The sequence below is a fragment of the Bombus vosnesenskii genome, unplaced genomic scaffold, assembly GCF_011952255.1.
Source record: "Bombus vosnesenskii isolate JDL3184/JDL3185 unplaced genomic scaffold, Bvos_JDL3184-5_v1.1 scf7180000013284, whole genome shotgun sequence".
Classification (NCBI taxonomy): Eukaryota; Metazoa; Arthropoda; class Insecta; order Hymenoptera; family Apidae; genus Bombus; species Bombus vosnesenskii.
The window spans coordinates 684,420-709,409 of NW_022882937.1; the positions used below are offsets into that span (position 1 = coordinate 684,420).

General features: G+C 42.7%; 2 protein-coding genes and 1 pseudogene across 3 annotated transcripts; 1 reads left to right on the forward strand and 2 right to left on the reverse strand.

Annotated features, from left to right (window-relative positions):
- Positions 1-11,054: 11,054 nt before the first annotated feature.
- Positions 11,055-15,028, reverse strand: LOC117232072 (CCAAT/enhancer-binding protein). Its single transcript, XM_033491213.1, has one exon. It carries the CDS (start codon positions 14,466-14,468, stop codon positions 13,407-13,409), a length of 1,062 nt encoding a protein of 353 aa, XP_033347104.1. The 5' UTR covers positions 14,469-15,028; the 3' UTR covers positions 11,055-13,406.
- Positions 15,029-16,114: 1,086 nt separating this feature from the next.
- Positions 16,115-20,085, forward strand: LOC117232074 (longitudinals lacking protein-like). 2 transcript variants are annotated; one of them, XM_033491216.1, is made up of 4 exons: positions 16,115-16,300; positions 16,847-17,079; positions 17,159-17,372; positions 17,458-20,085. In XM_033491216.1, exons 2-3 carry the CDS (start codon positions 16,891-16,893, stop codon positions 17,351-17,353), a joined length of 384 nt encoding a protein of 127 aa, XP_033347107.1. In that variant the 5' UTR covers positions 16,115-16,300; positions 16,847-16,890; the 3' UTR covers positions 17,354-17,372; positions 17,458-20,085. The 2 variants fall into 2 exon arrangements, with proteins under 2 accessions (XP_033347107.1, XP_033347108.1); XM_033491217.1 differs by lacking the exon at positions 16,115-16,300 and adding an exon at positions 16,360-16,606.
- A 594-nt stretch (positions 20,086-20,679) lies between these two features.
- Positions 20,680-22,967, reverse strand: LOC117232073 (annotated as a pseudogene).
- Between the last annotated feature and the right edge of the window lie 2,023 nt (positions 22,968-24,990).

The following is a 24,990-nucleotide window of genomic DNA, read 5'->3' on the forward strand; positions in this document are numbered from 1 at the left end:
GCAGTCTGTCGGATAGTTTCTCGCGAGATTTAAAACGCGATTATAAAGTCGGCTCCTCGAAAACTAAACCTAGATGGTGTCTCGGAGTTTTACCGATGAAACATCTGTCGCGCAAGCGTTCAAGATCATCCCGGGCGTTCGTAAACGCGTGAATTCTCGCGGACGTTACAAAATCTGCGGCCAGACGACAGTTCGGAGGGAAAAATGGAATCATTTCTTCGTTTGGAATAAATACGGAATAGAATAAAAACAATTCGTGGGTCACGGTGATCGCCACCGCTGGCACGATAAAAAGAAGTTCTTATCATTTTTATTTCTCCCCGCGTTATCTGTCTCGTTATTTCTTCCACCTATCTGTGTCTTTTTTTCTTCTCTACTTAATCGTGCCGATCCACTGATTTCTACGCAGTTCGTTACTAAAATTCATGCTATAGATACGTGATACCCTATGCTCTCATTCGCAGTTTCTGTTGTGTTCCTTGGTATACGAAAGGTTACGCAATGAATACGTATAACAAACATCGTATGTATGATGAGGAGCGGGTGTGAAGGAAAAAGGAGCGAAAGAATGCGGCATCGTCGCATATTATCGTTGTGACCTCACTCCAACCTTTTTACTTGGTATCGGTCTCTTGACCGGAAGAAAGCTGTTTATACGCGTCATCAAGGTATTCTGATGACAAATCACAACAATTTTATTCGATCGAAAAATTTCCAACAAATAAATCCTTCGCGTTTATATTTTCAAGCTATAGCTGTTCTTACGCTGACCACAAATTATATTTAAATTCCTCGTTGAAGCTGTCAGCCTCGAAACCCTTATCCGACGAGCGAACAGGAACTCGAAAGAACGAGACTCGAAAGTTTCCCGTTCCTATCCTCGAGCTCACGATGCTGCCATGTTCTTCTCCTACGCTTCTTCGTATCTGGCTGACCCACTTCCCGAGCCACGAACGAGAAACACGGAGAGCTAGGGAAAGGAACGAGCGTGGTAGAGCGCACCGAAATTACTCGCTGGTTCTCTACCTGACCTGTGTTTTTCGAGCAAAATCGTGAACGAGCTCGCGACACACGGGTATCCTACGAGTTTCTTCGCCGATGTTGTTGATTTATAGCTTCCCTTGGAACGAGACTCGTCGTCGTCGTTGTAGCTCCTCCGTGATACTTCCTTTCTTTTTTGTTCCACCGTGGCGTTTCAACGGCGACGCACGGAATTGTTTGTCGATTAAACAAGACGAATAACCTAAATAAGAGTGCGCGATGCGGATTGAGGTCCAAGGACGTATGTGGTGTGTACGTGTGCGTCCGCCTGTTTTTAAATCGCATTCGTTATTTTTTGTTGATTCCGCTGATCTCGACGCAATTTACCACCGTTCGCAACGCGATCTCGTTGCTTGCTCCAGCTGAGAAGACTCGTCGACTTTTCGATCACGGCATCGATCGTGAATTACGATTACGCCAGCTGCTCGTTGCTTTTACTCTCCGCAGTCCGTGATATTGTCGCGATACGATTCCTCTCGCCGAATGCACGCGATGTTGCGAGTCGATCTTTGTATCCAGAGTCAATGGCAATATGCTCGATACGTAAACGGATTTCCTTTCTTTAAACTCGGCGCCATCGGAAGGTAAGGTGAACTTTAAAATCATTTGTACGGCGCGGTTGAGAAACGAGAAAAATACTAAATATATAGGGAGAGATTTCGAGTCCTACTTTCGAGAGAAAACCTTTTCGTTCTTCCCAAGTAGTTTTTCATCGTATCGACGTGACCGGAAGCTGTCGGTTCGAGAGCTACTACTAGAACAGTCGAGGACGACGTGCATTAGTATTCTTTCAAAGACACGTCGGTCGGCATAAAAGGTGTCCGGGCGTGCTCTCGGTGATCCTCGTATGCGTATACCGTGGAACCCGCCACGAACAATCGCGTATAACCATGGACACGTGGCTGAGAAGCGCCGAGTGGATGCACCGCGTCGCTCGATCGCTCTGTATCCCTCGGTCGAGGTTTCTTTTGCGTAAAAAGAGTGAATAACCGGGCCAGTACGGTTACCGTAGCTCGCTAGATCACCTGGATAGCACGAGATTTTCGATCCTTCGAGATCCTCGCACCAACGAAAGTTATTTCTCGAGATCTGACATTTTTGGCTGGCTACATCTTTGCACGTACATCTTTGTTCATTGAGTTACGCGATCACGAAAGTTGAAAATAATTCGGTCACGGTGATCAAAGTTTCGCTTCTCGCAGAGTAAATTTTATACCTTTCTTTTATATTTGGAAGTAGTCTCGTATTCGCAACATTGTTGGTTCGTTATTAAACGAGCAGATACTTGAATCCTTGCCAGTAGTCCGCTCTTCCTACGAGTTTTCTATTTTATAATTATGTAACAAATTTTAGCTAAAAATAAACGTCTAATTCGCTTCGACATGCGATAGATGCTTTAACCTTTATTTTCGGAACCTCTCACCGTTACTGTTATTAAAGCAGTCGATTAAACGGATCTATATTATCCTAGTTTCTTATGTAACCTGCTAGAAAGATAATTTTGCTGTCGAGCGTTTGCATCGATTGGGTAGATCGTGGAGTCGATGCAAACGGGGAGACGATAGCGATCGTGAAGCTCGGAGAGGAAGATAGGATGATCCAGGCCACTGAAAAAGGAAAGTGATTGCTACCACGTTCGCCGGTAGGCAGGTTTGCCGTCGTCATTATGCAATAATTATTATGATCGCGTTGTCGTCGCAGTCGCCATCATTACTGCGACTGTCGATCGTAGCCTGGCCAGTATCTATCGCAACCCGGCCTGTTCGTTTGATCGTAAACAATTACGCCTGCAATTTGCGTACGATCATCGTAATTCGTGAATCGGTCAGGACTTAACGATCAGGATTACGTTTTTTCTCCGTTTGGTTTCCGTTTTTGCCAAAAATCGATTAATTTCAGTTGCGGCCAGAAACCGATTTACCGCGTTCCACCAATGGCCAGTGGTTCTCGAACGCGATTTCGTAGAAAAGGTCACCCGTTTCTTGTGTCGTTGCGTCGATCGAGAAAATGGAACGACCGCTATTTGCCGGCGATTCCAAGAGACGAAGAATCGATTGAAAAAAAACCGCGGTCGTTCACAATGTCCGCGAGCGATCGCGGTGACAAAGGAGTATCTCGTACCAGTGTGGTGAGTTGGACGATGGCGACGCGAGAGGAGCATCTAGAAACCTCGAAGGATGAGATCCGTACGTCCTTGCTCGTGGAATCCGGAAAGTTGTTTCGAGGCTGACCGTTTCTCGAGGAAAATTAGAAGCGTTCTCGCGAGCACGCGAAACCGGTCCTTTTTTCGTCTGGCATCTGTACGGTCCCCGTTCGTCCCATGGACCTCTTATATAATTGCGAAGAATCTTTCCATAGTAGAAAGAGCGAAAACGGGAACGTGTAATTTCATATCGTGCAATCGAATGGCCGGGAACGAACGCGAATGACAGTTCGATGAACTACGAAAGAGCACGCGATTTTACCTGTGTGGAACAATCGTTTCTGTCGACTCGACGGTATCGGTCCACGTGCAAAACCGCGAACTTGCAAAACCCAAATAGGACGTCACGATGCGCCTGTCTATAGTTCACGTTCTACACGATTTATCGTGGCGCTTTGTTCCGACCTGCGTCGATTCGTAGAATGAGTAACGTCGGTGGTCAGACATGTCCTCGTATATTCGACCTTTTCTACTGTTAAACGCGCGCGCGACGTGTCATAAATTGCATGAGTAAACGGGCTTGGTAGGGCGACACGACGACGATTGTACGGTGTTCCTACGTGATGCGTGTAGAAGAAAGATTCACGGACGCAAATATGTTGTTAATAACGATAACTTTATAGTTCAACTGCTGCCAAAGCTGTCGTTGTCAAGCCTGGCATATAATGCTCCGCAGCCCTACAAGATCCTAGAATATCTCAGACATTCTTGGAAACCATCGTTTTGGAGTATTTTGGAAACAGCCTGACCTGTTTTTCTTTTTTCAAAAGCTCTCTTTTCGTTTCGATTTGGTTATTCTCCTATGATCGAAATATCCGCGAATCACCGCAGATACCGCGATACGTGATTTTCTTAATATTCGATAAAGGCGAGCTTTATCAGATACACGTGCACCAACAATAAGTACGGAAATATGATTAAAAGTTGAAGTGGAAGGGTGTAATGGGTTAGCTTTTCTAATTAATTAACGCGTTCACGCACCGCGGCGGAGGAACACGAACTTTGTTATTGCGCGTTTCAACTAGCCTAGTTGCATTTATGCAGGCCAGCCGATGCGTTCCCGTTTCGTAAATCGAAATAAACCGGCTGTAAGTTGGTCTCTGAAGAAATGTTCTCTTCGTCCAAACTGCTTTTTTAACGGGTGAGTTCCGCTCCTGTTTTAATTAAAACACGAAGGATTGCCGCGGCTATAGATACGAGGTCGTCGGCGATATCTTGCGATCAATTAAATCCCGTTCTTTGGTCAGTGCAAGTGTTTATAATAATCTCGCGGTACACGCTTCACCAGGCAATTCCTTCCTTTTCTTTCTTCTTTTCTGCTTCTCTTTCTAGCGAACCGTGTTACGCACGATCTGATCGCTGCGGATTACACGTTTACGAAACTCTTACACACGCACACACACACAGCGACATTGAACTACGACCCGGCTAGATGATCTGACTTCCACCATGACTTTTTCAGGAATATTTCCAACCACGTTGGTTCTACGCGACTCACAAAAAGTACGATATCCAACGAATTTCACGATTAAAAAGCTTTCAAACTTGGTCAGAAGAATGACCCACGTCATGATCGAAAGAACGAATTATCCACGGATGATGTTTAAAATTGGTCGTTGGTAAACGAGAAAGATTCTTCTGAAAGAAGGAAAAATCGACGGATGTATTCGTGTGGAACGATCGCGTGGATCGGCCGAAAGCGAAAACGCTTTCGTTTTTCCGCGGCGGAAAGCCAGCCGAGAAAACAAACAAAAGCGTTCCCGTGAAACATATGCCGAGGTTCGGGGCGGCGCTCGCTCGCGCGCCATGCCAATGCTCGGCCGTATGTGTACGCGAAAGTTCTGTCGAAACGACGCCTTAGTCATCGTCCTTTTCCGGAGGATATAGGTATATATTCGATAATACTAATCCGTGGCTCGTACCGTCGCTTTTGCTTTCTTGCAGCGCAGTGACCTGATTCCTTGCATGCAACGGTAAGAGTGTTTCCAGAGACTGGCGTAGGGAGATGGAAAGAGAGAGTTGCCGGGGCGAGGGACCGAGACGGGGAATCCGCGGCCACGAGAGAGAGAAGAGGAAGGAGACAAGAGGGAGCGAGCGCGCCTCGTGACACGTAATACCCGTCACGGTAATAGTGGTACGATATTATAGCACCGCTAATGTCATTCATTTGTGATTTAATGGGAGAAGTCCCGACCGCAGTCCATAGGAGGACAACGACTGTGCAGAGTCGGCTGTCGAATCGGAGAGAACGCCAGTCGAGTCCTCTGGCTCTCCTCGTGTTTCGCCAAACGAATATTAATATCGAAACATCAGCATGTCTTATGCCTTCGTTAGCTGGACGTAGTTTCTTACTTGACAGAAAGGAAGTAGGTAATTTTATTAAGATCGTGATATCATATGGTAGACATCTCGCTTGTTCTTCGTTCGATCATTAAGAAGAGTAAACAGAGAGGAGCGACGCTACGTTCTCGATAGCATGGTCAGAACGACGATTGATAGACGTTCTAATAAGCAAGTTCCAGAGCGGGTCGCGGGATCTCGGGCATCGCTATGCCGGACGTTTCATTCACTTTTTTTCCGCGGTCGAAGAACGTGGAAGGAATTCTCGACATTCGCCGTACATATGTTGTTACAGTAGCCGGCGCTGTGTGGATTCGTTGGTTCGTTGCTTGGTTCGTCGAGTCGTATGCTCCAGTCGGCGGAGCCCTAGTATCTCTAGTTCTCTTTATGTAGGTTATCCCGGTTATGCTAGTTACGACGGACTCTTAGAATTTAGGTTGACCATATGGCGAACGGAATCGTTGCGTTTCTTTCTCGCTCGGTTATTAATATCGTACCGCGCGCCAACTCCGAATCGTCTGTAGCGAGCTGCTTGCCAATAGGATCGATCGATGCTGATCGACGATATTGCCGCTGAGTACGATCGATCGAGCTCTGTGCGACTGTGGATCGCGGATTCTCTTCGCTTCGCACGCCGCCAGTACCAACGACTCGATCGTGAAAAAACTCGAGATCTCGTGCGGTAAGAAATAAACACACGGAATTTCACGGAAACGCGATTATTTTCGATTTTCGTACCACCACGCTGGCGCCTGTCGAGAACGTCAAGAATGACAATCCGTGTTTGATCATCTGTATTTGTACCGAGAATACGTCGGCAAACGCGCGCCACTATTTGGACACAGATAGAGCAAGGTGCTAGAGGCATTTGTCTGCTCGTCAAATTGTAATTTACACTCCGAGGAGACGGTGTCGTCTCTGCGGTGCGGGTCCATCGATCGAGAGACCGTAACGTTCGGTCGTACGGAAGAACCACGATAAAAATAAATTCTTGACTTCCTCGTGGCCGCGTGGGTGCGTAAACGTACACACACACACATTTTTATGTATGCGTTTCACCGACAGACGAATCATTAGACGAGTCTGGCTGCTATTCAGAGTCGCGCTGGTGCATCGGTATCTCGAGATTACTGCTTTTTATTACACGTTTTTCGACGGTTCTTATTACCGAATATGAAATGCCCATTACAGCTTTTTATTACCTTTCTTCAGCGATACACGTCAATAAGTACGAGGAAGCGTAAAAAATAATTAATGTCATTGTACTTTCTTACCTTCCGCTGCTCTTTTATTTCTCTCGATTAAAAAATCTAAGTCATGTCATCGCGTAAGAGGCGCTGCGACCGAAACACCTATCCCGTTGTCTCCAACGAAGGATGAGCGAGAGACGTACCACGAGCTGACAGTGGAAACCGCCGAATTATTCAGTGAACTGGTGTTTGATTGGCATCGGGTCAGGAGAGGAAGACGCTTTCAGGCGTGTCCCTGATGCGTCGTACGCGTCTAATATAGCAATGCAGGCGTGGAATATAGGTCGCACGCTAGAACGCTCTTTTATATATGCCGCCACACGCTCGTGGATCGTGGCGAAGATAGGCGCAGGCGCGTACATGAACGTCGACACGCGAGCGCGTGCATTACGCATCGCACGCGTTATGAATTCGTTAATGTTGCCATTGTACGCCGTGGAATCCGCGTAAATCGATCGACTCTATGCTCCGTTCCAAAGCTACTGAGCGTTTCGTGTTTCGTATTCGAACGGAGATTCGAATCGAGAACGTTACGGAAAACTTGATTCGCGCGGATTTAGCAGTTTTTTGCGTGAACGAGGAGTCATAGAGAAATACCAAGGGCTCGGCGAAGGATCAAACGGTTGGAACGCTCTAACGTTTGTATCCGGCTTTCCGTTTTTGTGACTCAGCAATCAAGCACGGTGAACGCGTCTGACGAATCGCGCAGCTCGCGACGTTCCCTCTAGAATCAAGCCATAGTTTTCATCCACTCGGGCAAAATAGTCAGCCGCTTATTTTAATTCCCGCGGAGTTCCGCACGTACGTCTACGACCCGTTACGGCCGGCATAACAATGCATGACGTAACTCTGGGGTCGAATCCTCCTTACCTCCTCCGTGCAACGATGTTACAGGAAAGTGAAACTCTCGGAAACCAGGTCACACCCACATCGTGCTCGCAGCAGTGAACCGCGATGCCGATCTACGAGACTCCCCTTTTAACTCTGGGCCAGATACTTTTTCGATCCATCCGAGGGAGCAACGGACGGAGGGGAAGATAAGAGGAACCTTCTCTCCCTGTTCAAAGGGTCCTCCCCTACTGGCGGAATCAGATTTTCATGCGTTTCCATCGACTCCTTTCTCTCGACTCGTGTCGCCTCCAATTTACCTAGCTTCGTTCAGAGGAGGATCGTTCGAGGATCCGTATGTTCCATTTAAGAAGTGGGTTTATGCTTTACTAGGAACGATAGTAAAAACGACGAGGATCGTAAAATGCCTGAAGAAAGTTAATTTTCTTTTCAAGAGGCAAAGAGAATAGTTAATAAATCACCTTTTAACTTACATCGAAGACCTTGGCTTCGCTATTTGCAACACGAGCAGAATACCTTTCTGTTTTACCGAAAGAGCAGGTAATAGTGGCGTTGCCGAGTGTTTCTATAATTCGTCAAGTAACAAGTACGATGAAAATCTCTGTATACCTTTCACGATTCGCTTAAACAAATCATAAACGTTGTCCCATGGTGTCAATCCGACGCTCCAAAGGATAATTGCATTCGCGATCGTTTCACGAGCTCTTAAAAACACACGAGTACTCGCGTTGCTCTAGACGCAGCGTGAATACGTTCGCTTCTATGCGAGAGTACGCGTTCCTCTTTGAGCAAGGGAAAAGAAGCGGGCGCGGGCGCGGGTGCGTGGGTGAGAAACGGTATTGCTAGAACTGGCCCTAACCCATATACCGTTGGAGCCAGAATAGAGAGCGAACGAATAATAGGAGGGTGGATAATAATACCGTTGCCAGTGCGTCGCTAATGACGGCGACTTTGTCAAAATCCAACTCGTAGCGAAAGAAGAACCCCCTCGACGAGATCGTGGCAGCGTAAGTTCTACAAAAGTACTGCATATAGTATCTCTGACTTGGTCTCAGATCACTGACTTGGTCATTCGTACATTTTTTCCGACAACAGTTCGATCTCGAGGATGTCGCTTTTGAATGTGACACTGGTACTTTGGAAGGAAATACTCGGCATATTTCCGTCGTACACAATCGTCAAGATGACAAAATAGCGTTATTTGTTTCCACGGCCCTGCCGAAATCCACGCTACGGCCACGTAGCTGGCGTTGGTTGGCAGTGCTTGTGTCTAAAACTAGCGGCGACCGCGACATGTGCACGTAGACATCGCGGCGTCAAAACTCGTTGCATTATGTCATACTTTTAACGCGGTACACAGGATCGAGCACCTCGGTGACCTTTCTACCTTTCGACAACGGCAACATTATTATTTCGCTTCCTGCCCGTGAGTTGTTGAGGATGACGGAGTCTTGGAAAACGTCTTGTCCGGGAAAATGGAGCGATGAATGATTAGATCGCAGGTGGTAACGTCAATCCTCGGTACATCAGCTTCTCGGTTATGTAACGTTTAGAAAAATTACAGTATCGATTAGTTCGTAGCAGGTGTGTCAACGTTAGTTTACCGTCATGAAAGCGAAAAGTCGCGTTCTGTTACATCGACGATTAGTGGAACGAGTCAATGGCATCTGTTGTTCAAACATTTCCTTCCGTATCCGTATGCACATTTAAGCCGAGTATTTCTCGTAGAAAGTGGTAATTCTGGAAAATGTCGTTTCTTTGCACGAATTTCTCATACAGTATCTCTACACGACAGTCGTATTTGGGTATATTTAGACCGCGGTGTTCAGCCCTGGGACAGATTGACGTAAGCTAACGACTAATTATGTTACCTTCTTAACGCTGCGCTGGATCGAAACACCGTGCCAAGTGAATCATAACTTTTGCTCGTTTTATCTTAAATTCTAACGTTTTTCAGAAATCATCGATGTTCTCATTTTATAAGATGTGCCTGTAAGAGGCTTCATTTTTTTCTTTTTTTTTGCAAAAAGATTAATCGATAAGATAATGCGACGATGCTCGATCAATGAGAATGACTATATTTGCATTTGTATGCCGATGAATACGAAAACCGGCTACTTCGGTATCGAATTGCTAATAATCCTGATTTAGAGCGTGAATAAGAAGCAATGAAATACTACCGATCATTAGCCATATAAGAGCTAAATCTTTGTATATTTTTGAAAAATATCGAAGAAACATCGTGTTGTAACTTAAAAGAAATTGAAAACATGTGCATCAAAGCGACGCTAGCAAGTTGCGAGTTGGAAAACCTGTTGATAGAAGTCACGTGCTTCGATTATTTCAGTCGTATGCCATTCGTCTTAATACTCTCTTCGTAGTGTCATTTACTGACAAAAAGGGGTTTACTGAAATATTTACAACGAGTAAAATGCGTTAAGATTGCCGATTTTAGCCGAAAGAAGCAAACACGTGAACATTACGTCTCACGATTCTTTTTACATATTGTACCGCGAGTACTTTCGACCGAATTATACGCACATGTCTACTTCCTGGTGCAATTGCGTTCGATGCAGTGATTCGCACGTGTAGATCTCGAGCGGTCGTATCCTGTCCCATCAGAGCGCAAAAAGAACGCCACGACCGTTACAATAGCGTTAATCTATTTATCTGACTAACAACAAACTTATCTTGTGACTCATTCGCCGACGGATTCGCGCCGCTGAGAGGGCCGATCGCTTTCCGCTTGTGCGCCCGTTGTCTACGTACGCGACACACTCAATTTTTATTGCCGGATTAATGACCGTCAGCTATATTGTCGTTTTCTGTCCGTAAAAGATTTGTTTACACGAAGAAGTGGTTTTATCGTGTTTTGTTACATTTGTTAAAGTTCTATCTCGCAATTTCCTATGCTGGCTATGTAAAAAACCTTGTTCGAGAAAGTGTCTCATCATGGTTTACGTTCTTTGTGATAACGGTAGATTTTGATTGGTTTGTTTGATTTTACATCGCAATAAACGGTGTATACATTTTTAAATGATTTGTGGCTACAGAGACAATGATTGAAAGCTTTCTCCTGGCCTTTCGCTTTTTCTGATATTCTTTGTACGTGGTTGAATTTTGCACAGTTATGAGTAATATGGAAGCGACTACGAATGACTCAATTGGTTTCGTATTAATTGGTATTCCATGTTATCTGCAGTTTGTCTAGAGATAAAGGGATTCTCAAAACGGTGCTCCCTGGTGACTGTTGTTCGTCTCATTTTTATTGGAGTTGGAGTATTGAGAGATTAAGAAGAACGTTAAAGAGGGGATACGATGCGGGATATTTTAGAAAAATTGGAGGAGTTTAGAGCGATCAAAAAATACCGTGATTTTTATATCAAAATATATTTGTGCATAGACAAGAAGACAACCGTGACAGGTAATCTCGTACCTAACATACATCAGTCATACGCCAAGGAACGCGTGCACATGCACGTACACGCTCGTGTGCGGACATGCGTGATGTACGCGGGCATACACACGCAAGTGATGAACGCGTACACACTTTTGTTTGAGTCGTGCATCATTGAGAGACCCGATAAACGTCTTAGAAAAAGAGACATTAAAATAAAATAAAATAAAATAAAATAAAATAAAATAAAGAAGAGAAAAAGTATTAAACTTGCCGCACAAGTACGTATATAAGGTAATAACAAATATCGTTCTCTCGCACGCGATCGAATCTACGAACGAGGAAGACAAAAAGAAAAAAGAATGAAGCCCGCTTCACGCGATTTTTACGGTAACTCAAGATAAAGGGGATTTGGTTAGACCAAATCCCAGGTAACGTCGGTGAATTATCTATCTCTCCTCTCTTCCCCTCTCGCCGCAATCGCCTAACTCGTCGTTCACATTAACACGTATAATTATAACGATTGGTTTTCTTAGACACATGCTCGCACACATTCGACATTTTTTATAATTTTTTATTTTCTCTTCCCTTTCGTCCTTTCACGCTCTCTCGTTCTCTCACAAAAAACACGAGTCCGCTTCGCTTCGTTTCTCTAACAAAATATATTAGCTTTTTTTATGTACATACATCTCGAATATAATAAAATTAAAATAGAGCTATAATACAAGGGCATGTGATATGAGTGCTTTTCTTTTTTCCCGTGTATATGTGTGTGTGTGTGTGTGTGTGTGTATGTGTGTTTTTAGGGTATGGTTGCGCCGTTTCACCCTGTCGAAGAAAATACAACACATGAATCGAGAAGGTAACATGGACATTGTTATCGCATCGATGCTGATCGCAAATTATGGTATCTCGGCATATCTTTTTAGGTACTTGGTAATAAGAACGATAATCTAATTTGATCGATCGATATCTAAGAGTCTGAACGTAAAGCGGTGCACGTACGTATCGCGCCATCGCATCGTCACTTTGTATGTAGATTTGTATGTATAAATTTGTGTATGTGCACGTATGTGTAAATATGCGTGTTTTGCTTTGTACTCGTATGTATGATCAGTGGAAGGTGCATCAAAAATGTATAATGTAAAGAGAATCAAAGATTTATGCAAATGAATTTACATATGCGCGCATCGATACGCGTATGCACGTGTTGGTGCATGTATATGCGAGCACGCGCCTCTACGTATGTAAGTATTTGAGTTACGTGTGAGCGTTATGTATGTGAGAGTGTGATTGATGCGCTTGTACACATCGATGCGTGATTTGTTCAGAGTCGCAACGTGTCTTCGTGTTGCGAATTACGCGATCGAATGAGGTGGCGAACTCGCGAGACACGCGGTAACCACCACCCAGTCTTACGTACATTGAGAAAAAAAGAAAAAGAAAAAAAAGATAGAAGATAGATACGAAAGAAGGAAAAAAGAAAGAAACAAAGAAGATCGAATGAATCGATCGTCCATCTCGATTAATTTTCATCTATCTCTCGTGTAACACCGAAGGTCCGAAGAAGAGGATCGCAACATGGTGGCCACGTGAGAAGCCTCGAAGATCATTCCTCGTGTCTTCTGTTCGCTCTCTTTTTTTTTTTTTCGTTTTTCTAAATCTTTTTCTTCGTTTCATTGCGTGTCGTGTACAGACGAACGGGGGGAAAGTGTCCGATGCACTTGGTGTAAACAAAAGTTCGTCATGAGCAGAGGCACTTTTCTTCCACACGTGAGGTTATCGAGGTAAGCTTCAGCTGCCGAAAAGCTCTCCCCGGGGAGAAACCGACGAGCGTCTCTTCTTCAAACGAGTCACGCCTCTCCCTTCTTCTCCTATCCTCTTTCGTTTCTTCATTCCCGTCGCTCCACGAGATATTCTCTCTCTCTCTCTCTCTCTCTCTCTTCGTCTTACTCTCTATTTTCCATTCCCATTGCGTCTTTTCTTCTGTCCGCGAGTTGCGTGTGTCGTTTCTGTCGAACAAACGCACGTGTACATCTCGCGTTCTCCATACCGTGGAACGAAACGAGAAAAGACGCAGTAACGTCCGCGACGAATGTCGATCCAGGACATTCTTTTTTACTTAGATCCGGATGACGCGGGTGCGAAAGGATGGAGCTGAACCATCAGGCAACCCGGAAAACGGAAGTCGCTTCGAAATGACTCTCTTTCGCAATGGAATCGACCCGAAAGGCAAGGGACGAAGGCCGATACCGGTGGACGAGAGAAGGGCGTAATAAAGGCGGCACGATGCCACCGTGGTACTCAACGACGACGTTGTCGTGCGCTACATGGGCCCCACCGCGTGCTGTTGGAATTGATCGAGATGCCTCGAGATCTCACGATGGAGCTGTTCCGGTACCACGCCGACGCTGCTAAACAGAGACCTAAGAACGTTCAGTTCCTCCGTCAGCAATTCGATCCTTTTTTTGAGCAGGTCGTTGTCTTTCACCAGTAGCTTCACCTTCTCCTCGGTTTCCCTCGATCGTACCTTCGCCTTCTCGCGACTTTTCCTCACCGCGATGTTGTTCCTTTCGCGTCGTCTTCTGTACTCGTCGCTGGCTTTGTCGATGGCCTTGGTCTGTTTTCTGGCAACAGCGGCGGCAGTGTTTGCGTGATGTTGATGCGCCATCACAGGCTTCATCGGTCCTCCCCGAGGCGGTGGTTGGTGCACCGGTGCACCGGGATGCCCTCCAGGTACCGTGGACGGCGTTAATGTTGTGAAGGTTGGTGCTCCGTTGGCGAACGGTCCGTTTGTAACTGGGCTGTATCCGCCTGGTGGATATTGCGGGCAGTGACGACGATAGTCCGCCGGGTCGAGCGGTTCCTCTTTAATGCTGGGCGATTCGGAGCTCGAGCTGTTGCTGTCGCTACAGCTGTTGCTGCCCTGGTGATAGCTCGCTCCGCTGTGGACAGGTTGCGGCATGTACGCGAGCGTGGTACGTGGATAACCCGGCGTTCTGACATGTTTCACGGCTCCGTTGTTAGCACCCAACATATCTAGCAGGCCGTCGTTGAAGTGGCTATCATCGATCAGATGTTGCAGATCTAACGATATCTCTGGCGTATTCAGGTCTGTCAGCTCACCGGCTGCGGCGCAATGTTCCGCGTACTGTTGGTGAAGGCTAGCCTTGCTCGCCGAGACCTTGCTCACCACCGAGCTGCTCTGCTGCTGACTGTGATTATGATTCACCTGCAGAGCAGAGTTATTGTTGTTCGCTGCGTTGTTGTTGTTGTTGTTCTGATGGTTGTTATTATTGTTGTTGAGTACTTGAGATTTCTTGAGATCGGCCGCACCGTGGGCCTGAGCCTGATGGGCCGCTGAATCGTACATGACTGGTGACTCCATTGCTCACTCGCACATCACAGATACGATATATCTTTCCGCGATTCTGCTATCACCTTCTTTCGCCTTATCGTTGTATTTATATCCGAGTGTCCGTTTGTTTTTATTCTCGGTTTCTTTGAATAATTTACCCGTATTTCGGATTGTAATTCGATTACACGTCGTGCACGGAAAAACAGAGAGCCAATCGTATCGCTGTGAAACTTTACCACGAGAGAACGACCTCGAGCGGCAAGCCGGGGATTTTCCCGTGCGGACGGGCCGAGATCTGACACTGGTCCAAGTACCAAAACGTGACCCTCGACTATTCCAATTTTCGAGGACGAAGAAGCGCGCCGCGCTAACTTTCGGCAGCCTTAGGAGGACACAAGATGATCGTTACTCGGTTAAAACCGCGTGGTTCGTATGCGCCAACGCGTTCACCACGCCTACGCGGGCTTTTTCGTGCTCACGGTTACGGTACACCACAGAGAATGCCCAGAAAACGAGAAAACGATATCACCCGCACAAGAGCTGGCGCACGACTGAGCGGCTTTGCGGCATGTCGCAAGCTTTCAATGTGGCGTGCGACGAGAGCAACTCCATGCCTCATTGCGCTTGCGCTCGCGCGCTTCCCTCTCAGCCGCTCTCCTCGCCTCTTTCCTCTTCTAGCGATCCGCGCTAAGAGCATGGATACCGCGCGTCCACCGTGCTCCTTCTTTCTCTCCCTCTTTCTTCGTTTTATTCCGATCGCTCCTTCCTTCTCTTTTCCTCTCCTTTCTATTTTCCCTTCCTCCCTCTCTGTCGCTCTTTCCCTCTCTCCTAGGTTAAATCTTTCTTTGTTCGTTTTACAGGTTGACATGCTGTCGTCCCGTCGCGGCATCGCGCGACAGGAAAACTTTTCCGGTGCTCGCCTTTCTCGGTTCTATTTATAAGAACTTATACACGAATCCGCCGTTCTTTCGATCCACGGATTTTCCACGGAAATCGGAAGACTTTCCATGCGATTTTCTTCTTCGTTTCGCTCTTTCTGCCTTTCGACGTGTATATACGCGCCGTCTCGATGACGCGCGGCCTCCGTTCGCTATAACTATATACACACGAATGGAGAACGCGCGATTTGTTTCGTAGGACAACCGATTTGACGATTATCGTTACCGTCATCGTTGGGCACTCGATCGGAACCGATTTCTAATACCGGGCACATTTGATTTGTCAGTTAGCCGAGTAGCGATATCTGTCCAATTGCTTGCGTGAGATTGCGCAATTAGCAGTAACAAAGTAAGAGAGGATATTATCGGCGGTAAATGGGAGATCCTTGTGCGAATTGTACGGGAATGGAACGAATAATGGAATGATGTTTCTGATATCGAAATGTTTTTTTATCCTCGTCCTAAAATATTATGAGCGGTTCTGTTCAAATTTAGAGTAACGATTCGTCGAGAGGGGAATTTGAACCTTATAATGTGTGATTTTAACCGTTCTATCTTTGTTTCAGGAGACCGCGTTCTTTGATGTTATATCTAGGAATGCATTTTATGCGCTGCAATGACGTCGATATACAATTTTGGATTGACATTTATGTAGAGAGAATTTCGAATATTCCTCCAAGCGCGTGAATCAACGCCGCCAGCGACATCTTCAGACGGAAAACGAAATCATAGCCAGTCGGTATAATATTTGCGAGCCGATCTACGGCGAAAGGATCCGAATCTAACCGAATTTCTTCGCCGTGATATTAGCCACAACAAAAAATTAGTAACATTCGCGTAAAAACTTTTCGGAAATATATATTTTTCACGTTCTTTTTGTGATTCACCATTGCTACCGAGAATATAGTGCTTCGCGACATTAAGGTAAGTACTAGATTTCGTTAGGTTATTTTTCTCGCGCGTTTCGCATTATTGGGCCGTTTTGGGCCCACGACTGCCTTTGACGGAACGGTCCGAAGGATGTACGCGTATTGTTATGACAAAATACAAGTAACACGTCATGCACAGTATTTTCAAATACTAAAGTAGGAATTTGCATCGTGGCGTGATATTTGCTTTTTTATTTCTACTTTTGCTTTGCCAAACATTCTCAAACGCATCGTACACGAGTTGCCTGATTGGTTTTGGGCTTAACCTAAACAAAATCTGCTGCACGAAATTCCACGTAAGGTACCAACGTATTGTCTTGTATACGTTCTAGAAATTTTGTCCTTCGTTTCATGGTTTACGTGTTTCAACGTGATCAAGTTATTAAACAATGTTTTTAAATGTTTTTTGATTGAACGTGCATATGCGTTTTTGGCCTTATACGCATGGTGATATTTATATAACATTGTCATTATTATAATTATATTACTCTGTTTTATATGCTTTTAGTTCAGTGTGTGTTACTAAAACTTGTTTTTCCAGTTTTGAAATCCAAGCGAGGTTCATTGGTACATTGGTCGTCAACAATGGCAGATGAACAGCAACAGTTTTTTCTTAAATGGAATGATTTCCAATCTAATATGGTATCATCGTTTAAACACTTACGAGATGAAAAAAGTTTTACGGATGTGACGTTAGCTTGTGATGGTCAAACTTGTAAAGCACATAAGATGGTATTATCTGCTTGTAGTCCCTATTTTAAGTCTTTGTTAGAGGTATGTTATCATCCTGTTGTGCGAAATGTAATTTTTGGGAGATACGACGCAAGCGTTAATTTTCTAAAATTTTTTGTAGGAAAATCCGTCCAAACATCCCATTATAATTCTAAAAGATGTTGCATACAGCCATCTTCAAGCTATTTTGGAGTTTATGTATGCAGGAGAAGTTAATGTTTCGCAAGATCAGTTGCCTGCATTTCTTAAAACTGCTGATCGGCTTAAAGTCAAAGGGTTAGCAGAAGCACCAGGTGCCATTAAGAGAGAGGGTTAAAGTTTTACTTATAGTTATGGTAAGGTCATGTATTAGATTCGGTTGACAATTTCGCTATATTTCATATATTTCCTTCAATTTAGTACTTGTGCTTCCCTTTCCAGGATATTGGAAAGCGTGTGGACTAAAAAAAAAAAGTGTAATAATGTAAAGTGATTACGTAAAGACATATACCACACACCATAAAAAACACACGCTATGTGTGCACAACTCAGTGTCCTCTGGTTCATGACTTGGATCAACACACGGCGACAATGTAAATTGCCTTTTCTTCATCTCAGTTAATGTTAATGTTGTATTGAATGTATGTATACAAATATGGTAGAGACGAAATGTTGATGTTTGTCTTGAACCCGTTGCGCCATGCAGTGGCGACAACACATTGATTATTTTTTTAAAACAAAGTGCTGCAGAAACTAATAAGTGGGTCACCATAGTTTACAATACACGGGACAGTTTTGTGGATCAAATGGAAATGTTAAAAGACATCTTTACAACTGCTGTTTTTAAAATGGATCTACTGTCTCACTATATTTTCCTATCGGTGGTTCCATGGTAGATCTGTTCACGAGGCATTAAAATTTCTTAAATCTGTACCAAATATTGGATAAGCGCAACCTTTTTACCGTTTTCTTCTTTACGGAGGATAGAGCAATATTTTATTGTAATATAAAAACTAAATATATTCGAGAAATAAGAGTTTATGATACTGTAATTGTAAGCCAATGTGTTAATATAGGAGAGCAAGAAATTTAGATCGTATCGTGAATAGATCTGCAATACCCCGATAATCCCATGAAAGAATGTTAAATCAAGTTTACTGGAAGTTGTAACATGCGTGTCGTTTATTGCTCTCTTTTATTATCGACAGTATGTTTAGTTAGGTGTATATACACGATTATTCCTCAAATTATTGGGATATAAAACAACTCTTGTGTGGATATATCTGTGGTATCTCTTGTAGTTTAAGAAACAATCGTGTATATATATTCAACCAAATATAGTGTTCGTGGATTGATAGATCGTGTCGTTTCTCACCGGTTAACATTCGCAATTGGCACGAGAATAATTGTTCCGTTCATCTTTTATTCAGTCGGTACCAGTTACCTCTTCTAGTGATCATGATTTTTTTACTTAACCAAATACTGCCAGTATTTATACCGGCGTATTCACAATATTACCGATAGACCAAATTTATTTATGATAATAATATATTAAGGGTTGAATGTCTTAAATCGAGGGAAGGTTATTGTAATATAAGCGAAACAAATTTTTGTAAAGTCGGAGCGCACAGTTCCTTTCCCCTCCCGATGAATCAGAATAATCAGAGTTAAAGGCAAAAAAGTCAGGAAACATTATCGAGTCAAGAACATATGTATTGATACGTGTTGTACGCAAAAATATAAAAGTACCATTTTATTTGTTATATAATCGCGAGTCCAAGAACTTTTGCTACTTTTACTTCGAAGAACTAATTTTATACTTCTCGTAAGTTGATGAATTATGATTTTGCTTTATTCTTTTCTTATTTCTTAATATATTTGATTCAATTCTTGACTCTTCTTATTTTTTTTCTTTTCCTAAAAATTACTTTTGGTATAATATCGTTTGGTATACCTTGCGATAATTATCAAAGAAAAATTAGGTGTATTTACCATTTAGAATGATACCATTACGCATATTTACGATTTTTGAATTCATTTTTAAACATCACGAGTACTTCTACAATACTGAATGCCAATTTAGGATTACACATTCGTTTCCTATACTTGAAGCATATTGGAAACAAAATCGTACAAACATATTGTCGTAGCACAATTTTTTCTGTCTTTTTTTAATTGCGTCGGATGTTCTTGTGAACGTTGTTACGATTGTATGATTATTTAGAAACAACAAATTGACGCTCGAGTGGAATTTTTATCTTGACGATATTAACGAACTAATTCGGAACGAGTTAATTAAGAACGATTGTTGTAATTATGTACAACATAAACGCACGTAATGGGACCAGTCACAATGGACTATAAAGGTACAATTGGAATTGACTTTGTCTAGCCTCCGTTAATAGCTGTATTGAACATTATTTTCGAAGTGTGTTCGAACACATATCAATTATTTTGCTCGATTCGCGCTATGAGCGAAAGAAAAGTTTTCACAGTCATCCGATAGCAAGTCGTACTTGAAAAGCAAAGAAAAAAGAATGACGACCGTGTCTGTTCACAGTATTTAAGACAGCCTTTAACATTAAGATGGTTGGGTTCAGTTCCTACAATGACACGTTTCTCGGGCATTTGGTGATTAAAATGTGAATTGTACCGTGTGTATTTGCTAAAGTATCAAGAGCTGTATACACTTTAGAGTAGATGTTATATGAGTGATGATTCGAGATAAGTTTGCAACTTGTTGATAAGCTTTCCTCCATATTCTTAACCACTTATGTTACACGAGTAGAGGTGTTCAAGAGCTATTGTAAGTTTTTTACTCTTCTCTTTATCCAAACCTTTTTGAGAACGACCGATTTGCGATCTATTGATTTACCAAGGTTTTCCGACGAATCTCTCATTCCTTTTATACTGCTACTTTTTGTCACGAAATTTTCCTCGTTCACCTTTTTAAAGATAATATTCGACTTTTCCCTTTTGTCTCCTTTTAATAATTATAATGTGACTCGATGATGATTATGATTACAATATGACAATGTTGAGATATAAAAATAAATTGTGTAAATATATCATTTTCGTAAAACTGTTGCTTTTCCCTAATGCCTTCTAACTTTAGCGGGCAATAACAAAATGTACACTTTTTTTGACATGAAAAGTATATTTATATGCTTGTGAACACAGTCCAAATGCGTATATAATCATACATATAAAATAGTTAAAGTCAGTTAATAAATTGTGTCAAAACATATACAGAAACTTCAACGTAGCTTTTCACCTGTTGGTGAATATTGTTATGTTTCGAACGAATTAGGCACCCAGATAATCAACTCTCAGTTCCTATAATCTTTCATTGGGTAACCCTGAAAGACAAGAAATTCAACTGAAAATTCACTCTACGATTAAAACCACTTAGATCGTTTCCTAATGAATTCATGATCTTACTTGGTGCTGGATAGTTGTATACAGGATACTTAGGCGAAAAAGGAGTATTCGTACCCAATACTAATTCCGATTCATGTATATCTCTAATGTGTGGAGTGTAAGACAAACCTACTTCGTAGGATGGTGGTGCTAAACAAGAGACGAAAGGTAATGCTCGTTAACTTGCTACTCCATTTTCTTTTGCATATATTAAACACAGATTTATTTATTTCTTACGTATATCCAGGTAAGCCGTAGAAGCGGCAATTCGATCTTGTAACGGATTATTTGATGCACTCGATGGTCCTGGCGTCGACGTTGCCAATGGAGCCGGCTGTGCTACAAATGGAGTGGAGGAGGGTACGACCCTATGCAGAAGTGTCAAAGCTGGACGATATAACGGTATCGTTCCGATCAGAATAGGGTAATGTCTCTTCATTTTAGAATACCTGATTTTACACATAAACGAAATCATCGATGAATATAATTGAGATTTTAGAAAGTAAACCACGCTCGTGGTTATTATATCTCATATTCGTTGATATCGTAATTGCTTCTAGTATTAATATTACGATAGTAATCTGATATGAAGCAATAAAAACAGCTGAAAGTATTATCCAGTTTCAATCAGTGTTACTTACGGTCCCGAAACGTGAACAGTGACGACCACCTCGTACTCTAAATCTATTATGCTACAATATTGAAGATCAGAGGGTGCTATTGGTGGTATTAAAATCTCCGATGCAATGCGGCCATGTATCGGAAATGGTGGTGAATGCCTAGTTTTTTTTAATACTTTTTTATGAATCATTGTATTATTTGGCGTGTGAAAACGGGCTGTCTGCAAGAAGAAAAAGAATAGACGAAAGACGAAACGAAATAGTGCCTCGGCATTGTAGAAATTGGTATCTTGACCATTTTCAACCATCACTTACTCGTAATAATTTTGTGCTCAGTTTCCTAATCGGTATATTCGGGGCACTCGTGTAATGTATCGTTGTAGTTATTATTTGCCCTGGTACGTATCCAGTGCAAGGCACCATGATTTGTAAACTTATCGAGCCTTGCCCGATCCAGCACATGCAATTGAAATTCTTGTTCGTTTCATCCTGGATTGCAAACTGTGCGAGGAATAGAATAATTCGTAAATTTGAAATACGTTTGTATATCATTCTAGAGGTGAATATTAATTCCTTACGCATTTTTCACGATAAAGGTTCAAGTCTAAACGCGAAACTACGCTGAACGCTGCTTTGTACTCGTGATCGAACTTAAATGCTCTTTCGAGAACGACTTTCATCGTGTATCTTACGTACCCAGTGTCATGTTCAAAGCTGCATGGTATGTCACCGGGCAATCGGAAGCTAAACGAATACTCGGTATGTCCGTAGGGGATTTTATGCCCTGCCTGGCCTGCAAAATTGATAAGCACGTTTCTATTTTGAATTTCGTAGATTTCATTCGATATCTTTTGTTTGTCATGAACACTGATCACCGTCTTGCTCGAATATTTAAATCTCTTGGAAACTGTTACTCACATGTTGGAATACCAAGTATGTTATGCCTGAAATTGAAGTATTCCTCTCTGCTGGCATAGCTGTGCGACCTTATGTCATCTACTGCATCATTTTCCAACCAATGAACAAATGCTGATCCGTTTACAGTGAAATATAATCCTATAATCGAGAGTCAAGCAGATCTTGGATAAATTCACAATCGATCTATCTTTATCTCTGGATGCACGTTCGATAAAAAAGCAATAATCTTGTCAGACTGGTTCATCTCACTAGCATGATTAAATAACGATTTACTTACGCGCCTAATTAGAATTGTGCAATTTTTCCAATAGAAGTGAAATAATGATTACATTGTTTCATGCTACAATCTTATTTGTACACTGACGTCTTCAACTACAAACGATTAACCGTGAATCTACGAATGATCCACATTTCCTAATTTTTTTCAGACACACGTTTTTACTGTTTGCAGAATTCGTTGAGAAATCGCACAGAAATTAGGTACACGAAAATTTTATAGGCATATACGTATATCTCGTTGGCAACGTAATTAAAGAACGTGCGAGTTTCCTTTGTAGCTGCGTACGTTTAACGTTGCCAAAAACAAGATTACGCTATTGTAACGGTTGTTTCAGATTAAACGTAGTAAAGCAGTTTATCGCAAAGCAGAACAATACAAGAATGTGATTGTTTGCAGAGATGTCAGTTTCTCATATCGAATTCACATTGGCATTTTAATTATCAATTACCGTATCACGTTTAGTTTGAAATGACTGTAAATTCGAAAACTATATATGTACTATATAGTTAAAAGCCGAAGTTAGTTAGTTAAAAGCCATAGTTAAAACGCGGCGCGTTTGAAAATCCTGTCGCGTTTCATAACCACAATAACTCACCTTCAACATACTTCTCTTTTGTCGTGTTTATGATAATTCTTCCGGTGACAATTTCACCGGGTTCATATGTGGCGCTTAATTTGTTGAATACTATGCAAAATTGCCTCAAAGACGCCATATTGTATAAGGAACGTCCAGTACTGGTGATTCACAGTTCCAAATTTTCTTTCTCGTGTAAGAAACTGAAATCGTCAACTTTCACGCAGCACAGTTTATAAATCATACATCTCCCACTCGATCGTTGACTGATTCGAATTTCTGTTTGACATTGATACTAAAACAACAAACAAGGCGATTGAGGAATATTATTGGGATAGGAACCAATAAATAGAAGCGAGGATCTGTACGTTACTATCGATGTGATATCTGGCAGTTAATGATACCGGTGATTTTTTTAAATATCAGGGACATGATAATTTGCCATTAGATCCGTTTGGTTAGGGAATACTTTATAATTTTTTGTGCACACAGTAAGAATCGCGTTTGAGTTTATGAAAGTTATGGTTTAAAAGACGCGCTGCGTCGATGTTTGAAATAATAGTCACGATATTCTTACTGGCAATCAGTCGGAACTATCCTCAAGAAGAGGCAATCGATATTTTAAGGGCGCGTGATTCGCTTTTCCCGTCAGCGCGTAACTTGTACGAATTCAGTTCGTTTCTTCGCTGCTCCCTCGCGATCTGATAAATAATGATGACATTTCATGTCATTCCAATACTTTCGAGTCGTTCTTAAGACACACATGTAATGGACGCTATCGAGTCTCTCAATGAGATTGACTTTAGTTGGAAATCTGCTTGATCACGCGTCGTAAACACAAGTCTATATCGAACGTACTCTTATAATTTTAACGTAGAATATAAAATTGAGAAATGCAACGAAGGTGGATCCACAAGTAATATCTCCGATCATCGACCGCGTTTCGGGGGCAATTTTCCATTTTGAAAATTGCCGCATCGCGTCTGTTTCTGACAATCTGGTTCGACGTTTACCTGTTGGTCGTGTTTGCCGAAGTTTGCCCTCAAACACGGGGGTTGATCCGTGAGCAGTTACCACACGTTGCGGTGCAAATTCGAGAGCAATCTCAGCGAACGTTTATGTAGTGTGTCGTCGTGAACCATCGATTACCCTAAAGGGACCGTTGCCACGTTAGTAAGTATCTGCGGTTTTACACGAGAATCCAATTTTCCTTGGAGAAGCTGCGCGCCTTTGCATCCGCTTAGCGAATAAAATCTTCATCGTTCCAATAAAACTTCACCGTGCATGGGATTAGGAAAAAGCCAGCATCGAGATGTAACGTTTATCGTTGCAAAATTTTCATATATTAGTAATTAATTCCGGTTGTTTCCCTTTGTGCCTTAAACATGTATGTTTAACGGACGCTGGCAAACATTCTTCGAGAATGGTAATAACGGGTTAATGGTAATAATCTTCAACGTGGATAGAGAAATCGATTCAATGGAATATTTGCTCTGTCGATTTCAAATTGAACATCATTCCCCTGATATCCATCTATTCCCTTACATAAACAGCTTCTGTTAAATACCATTATCTTTCATTGAACTCCGCTGTTCGTACAATCGATTCACCGTTACGCTTATAAATTCGTACGACTTGGAAAACCATCGAACTCAGAAGAGTCCTCTAACACGTGACATTTATTTCCCTACTTATAACCGTATTTTATTTCTTCAACGATAAGATGAAATCCATCATCAGGTGGCGACCTACAGAGATCCCGAGGAGTCACGGAAGCGAAATGGATCGAATTAATAAAGAGACACGTGCGAAGAGAAAGGAAGCCCCGGGGACGTTGGAGGTGGGTGATCGAGCAGGGTGAAGTAGCTGGCAGGGTGGAGATGGCGACCCGTGCGATTCAACCCCTCAGTAAAGCGGTAACCTCTGTCGAAAATGTAGCTCGGTGGTTTCGAGCTTTATTTTTCGGCATAACGACCGTTGCTTTCCTCCTGCTGTCAATTTTCGGCAGTTTACGGAACGTTGGAGTCTCACGAGATCGTTCGGATTGAAGAGAAAAACTTGGAATTTACCGAAGAAGTTGGAACAATCTGGCGTGACAATCGAGCGGTTTTGATCAACAGGTTAATTCTTCGGTGACAAACAGAAGCGACTGGTGAGATTGA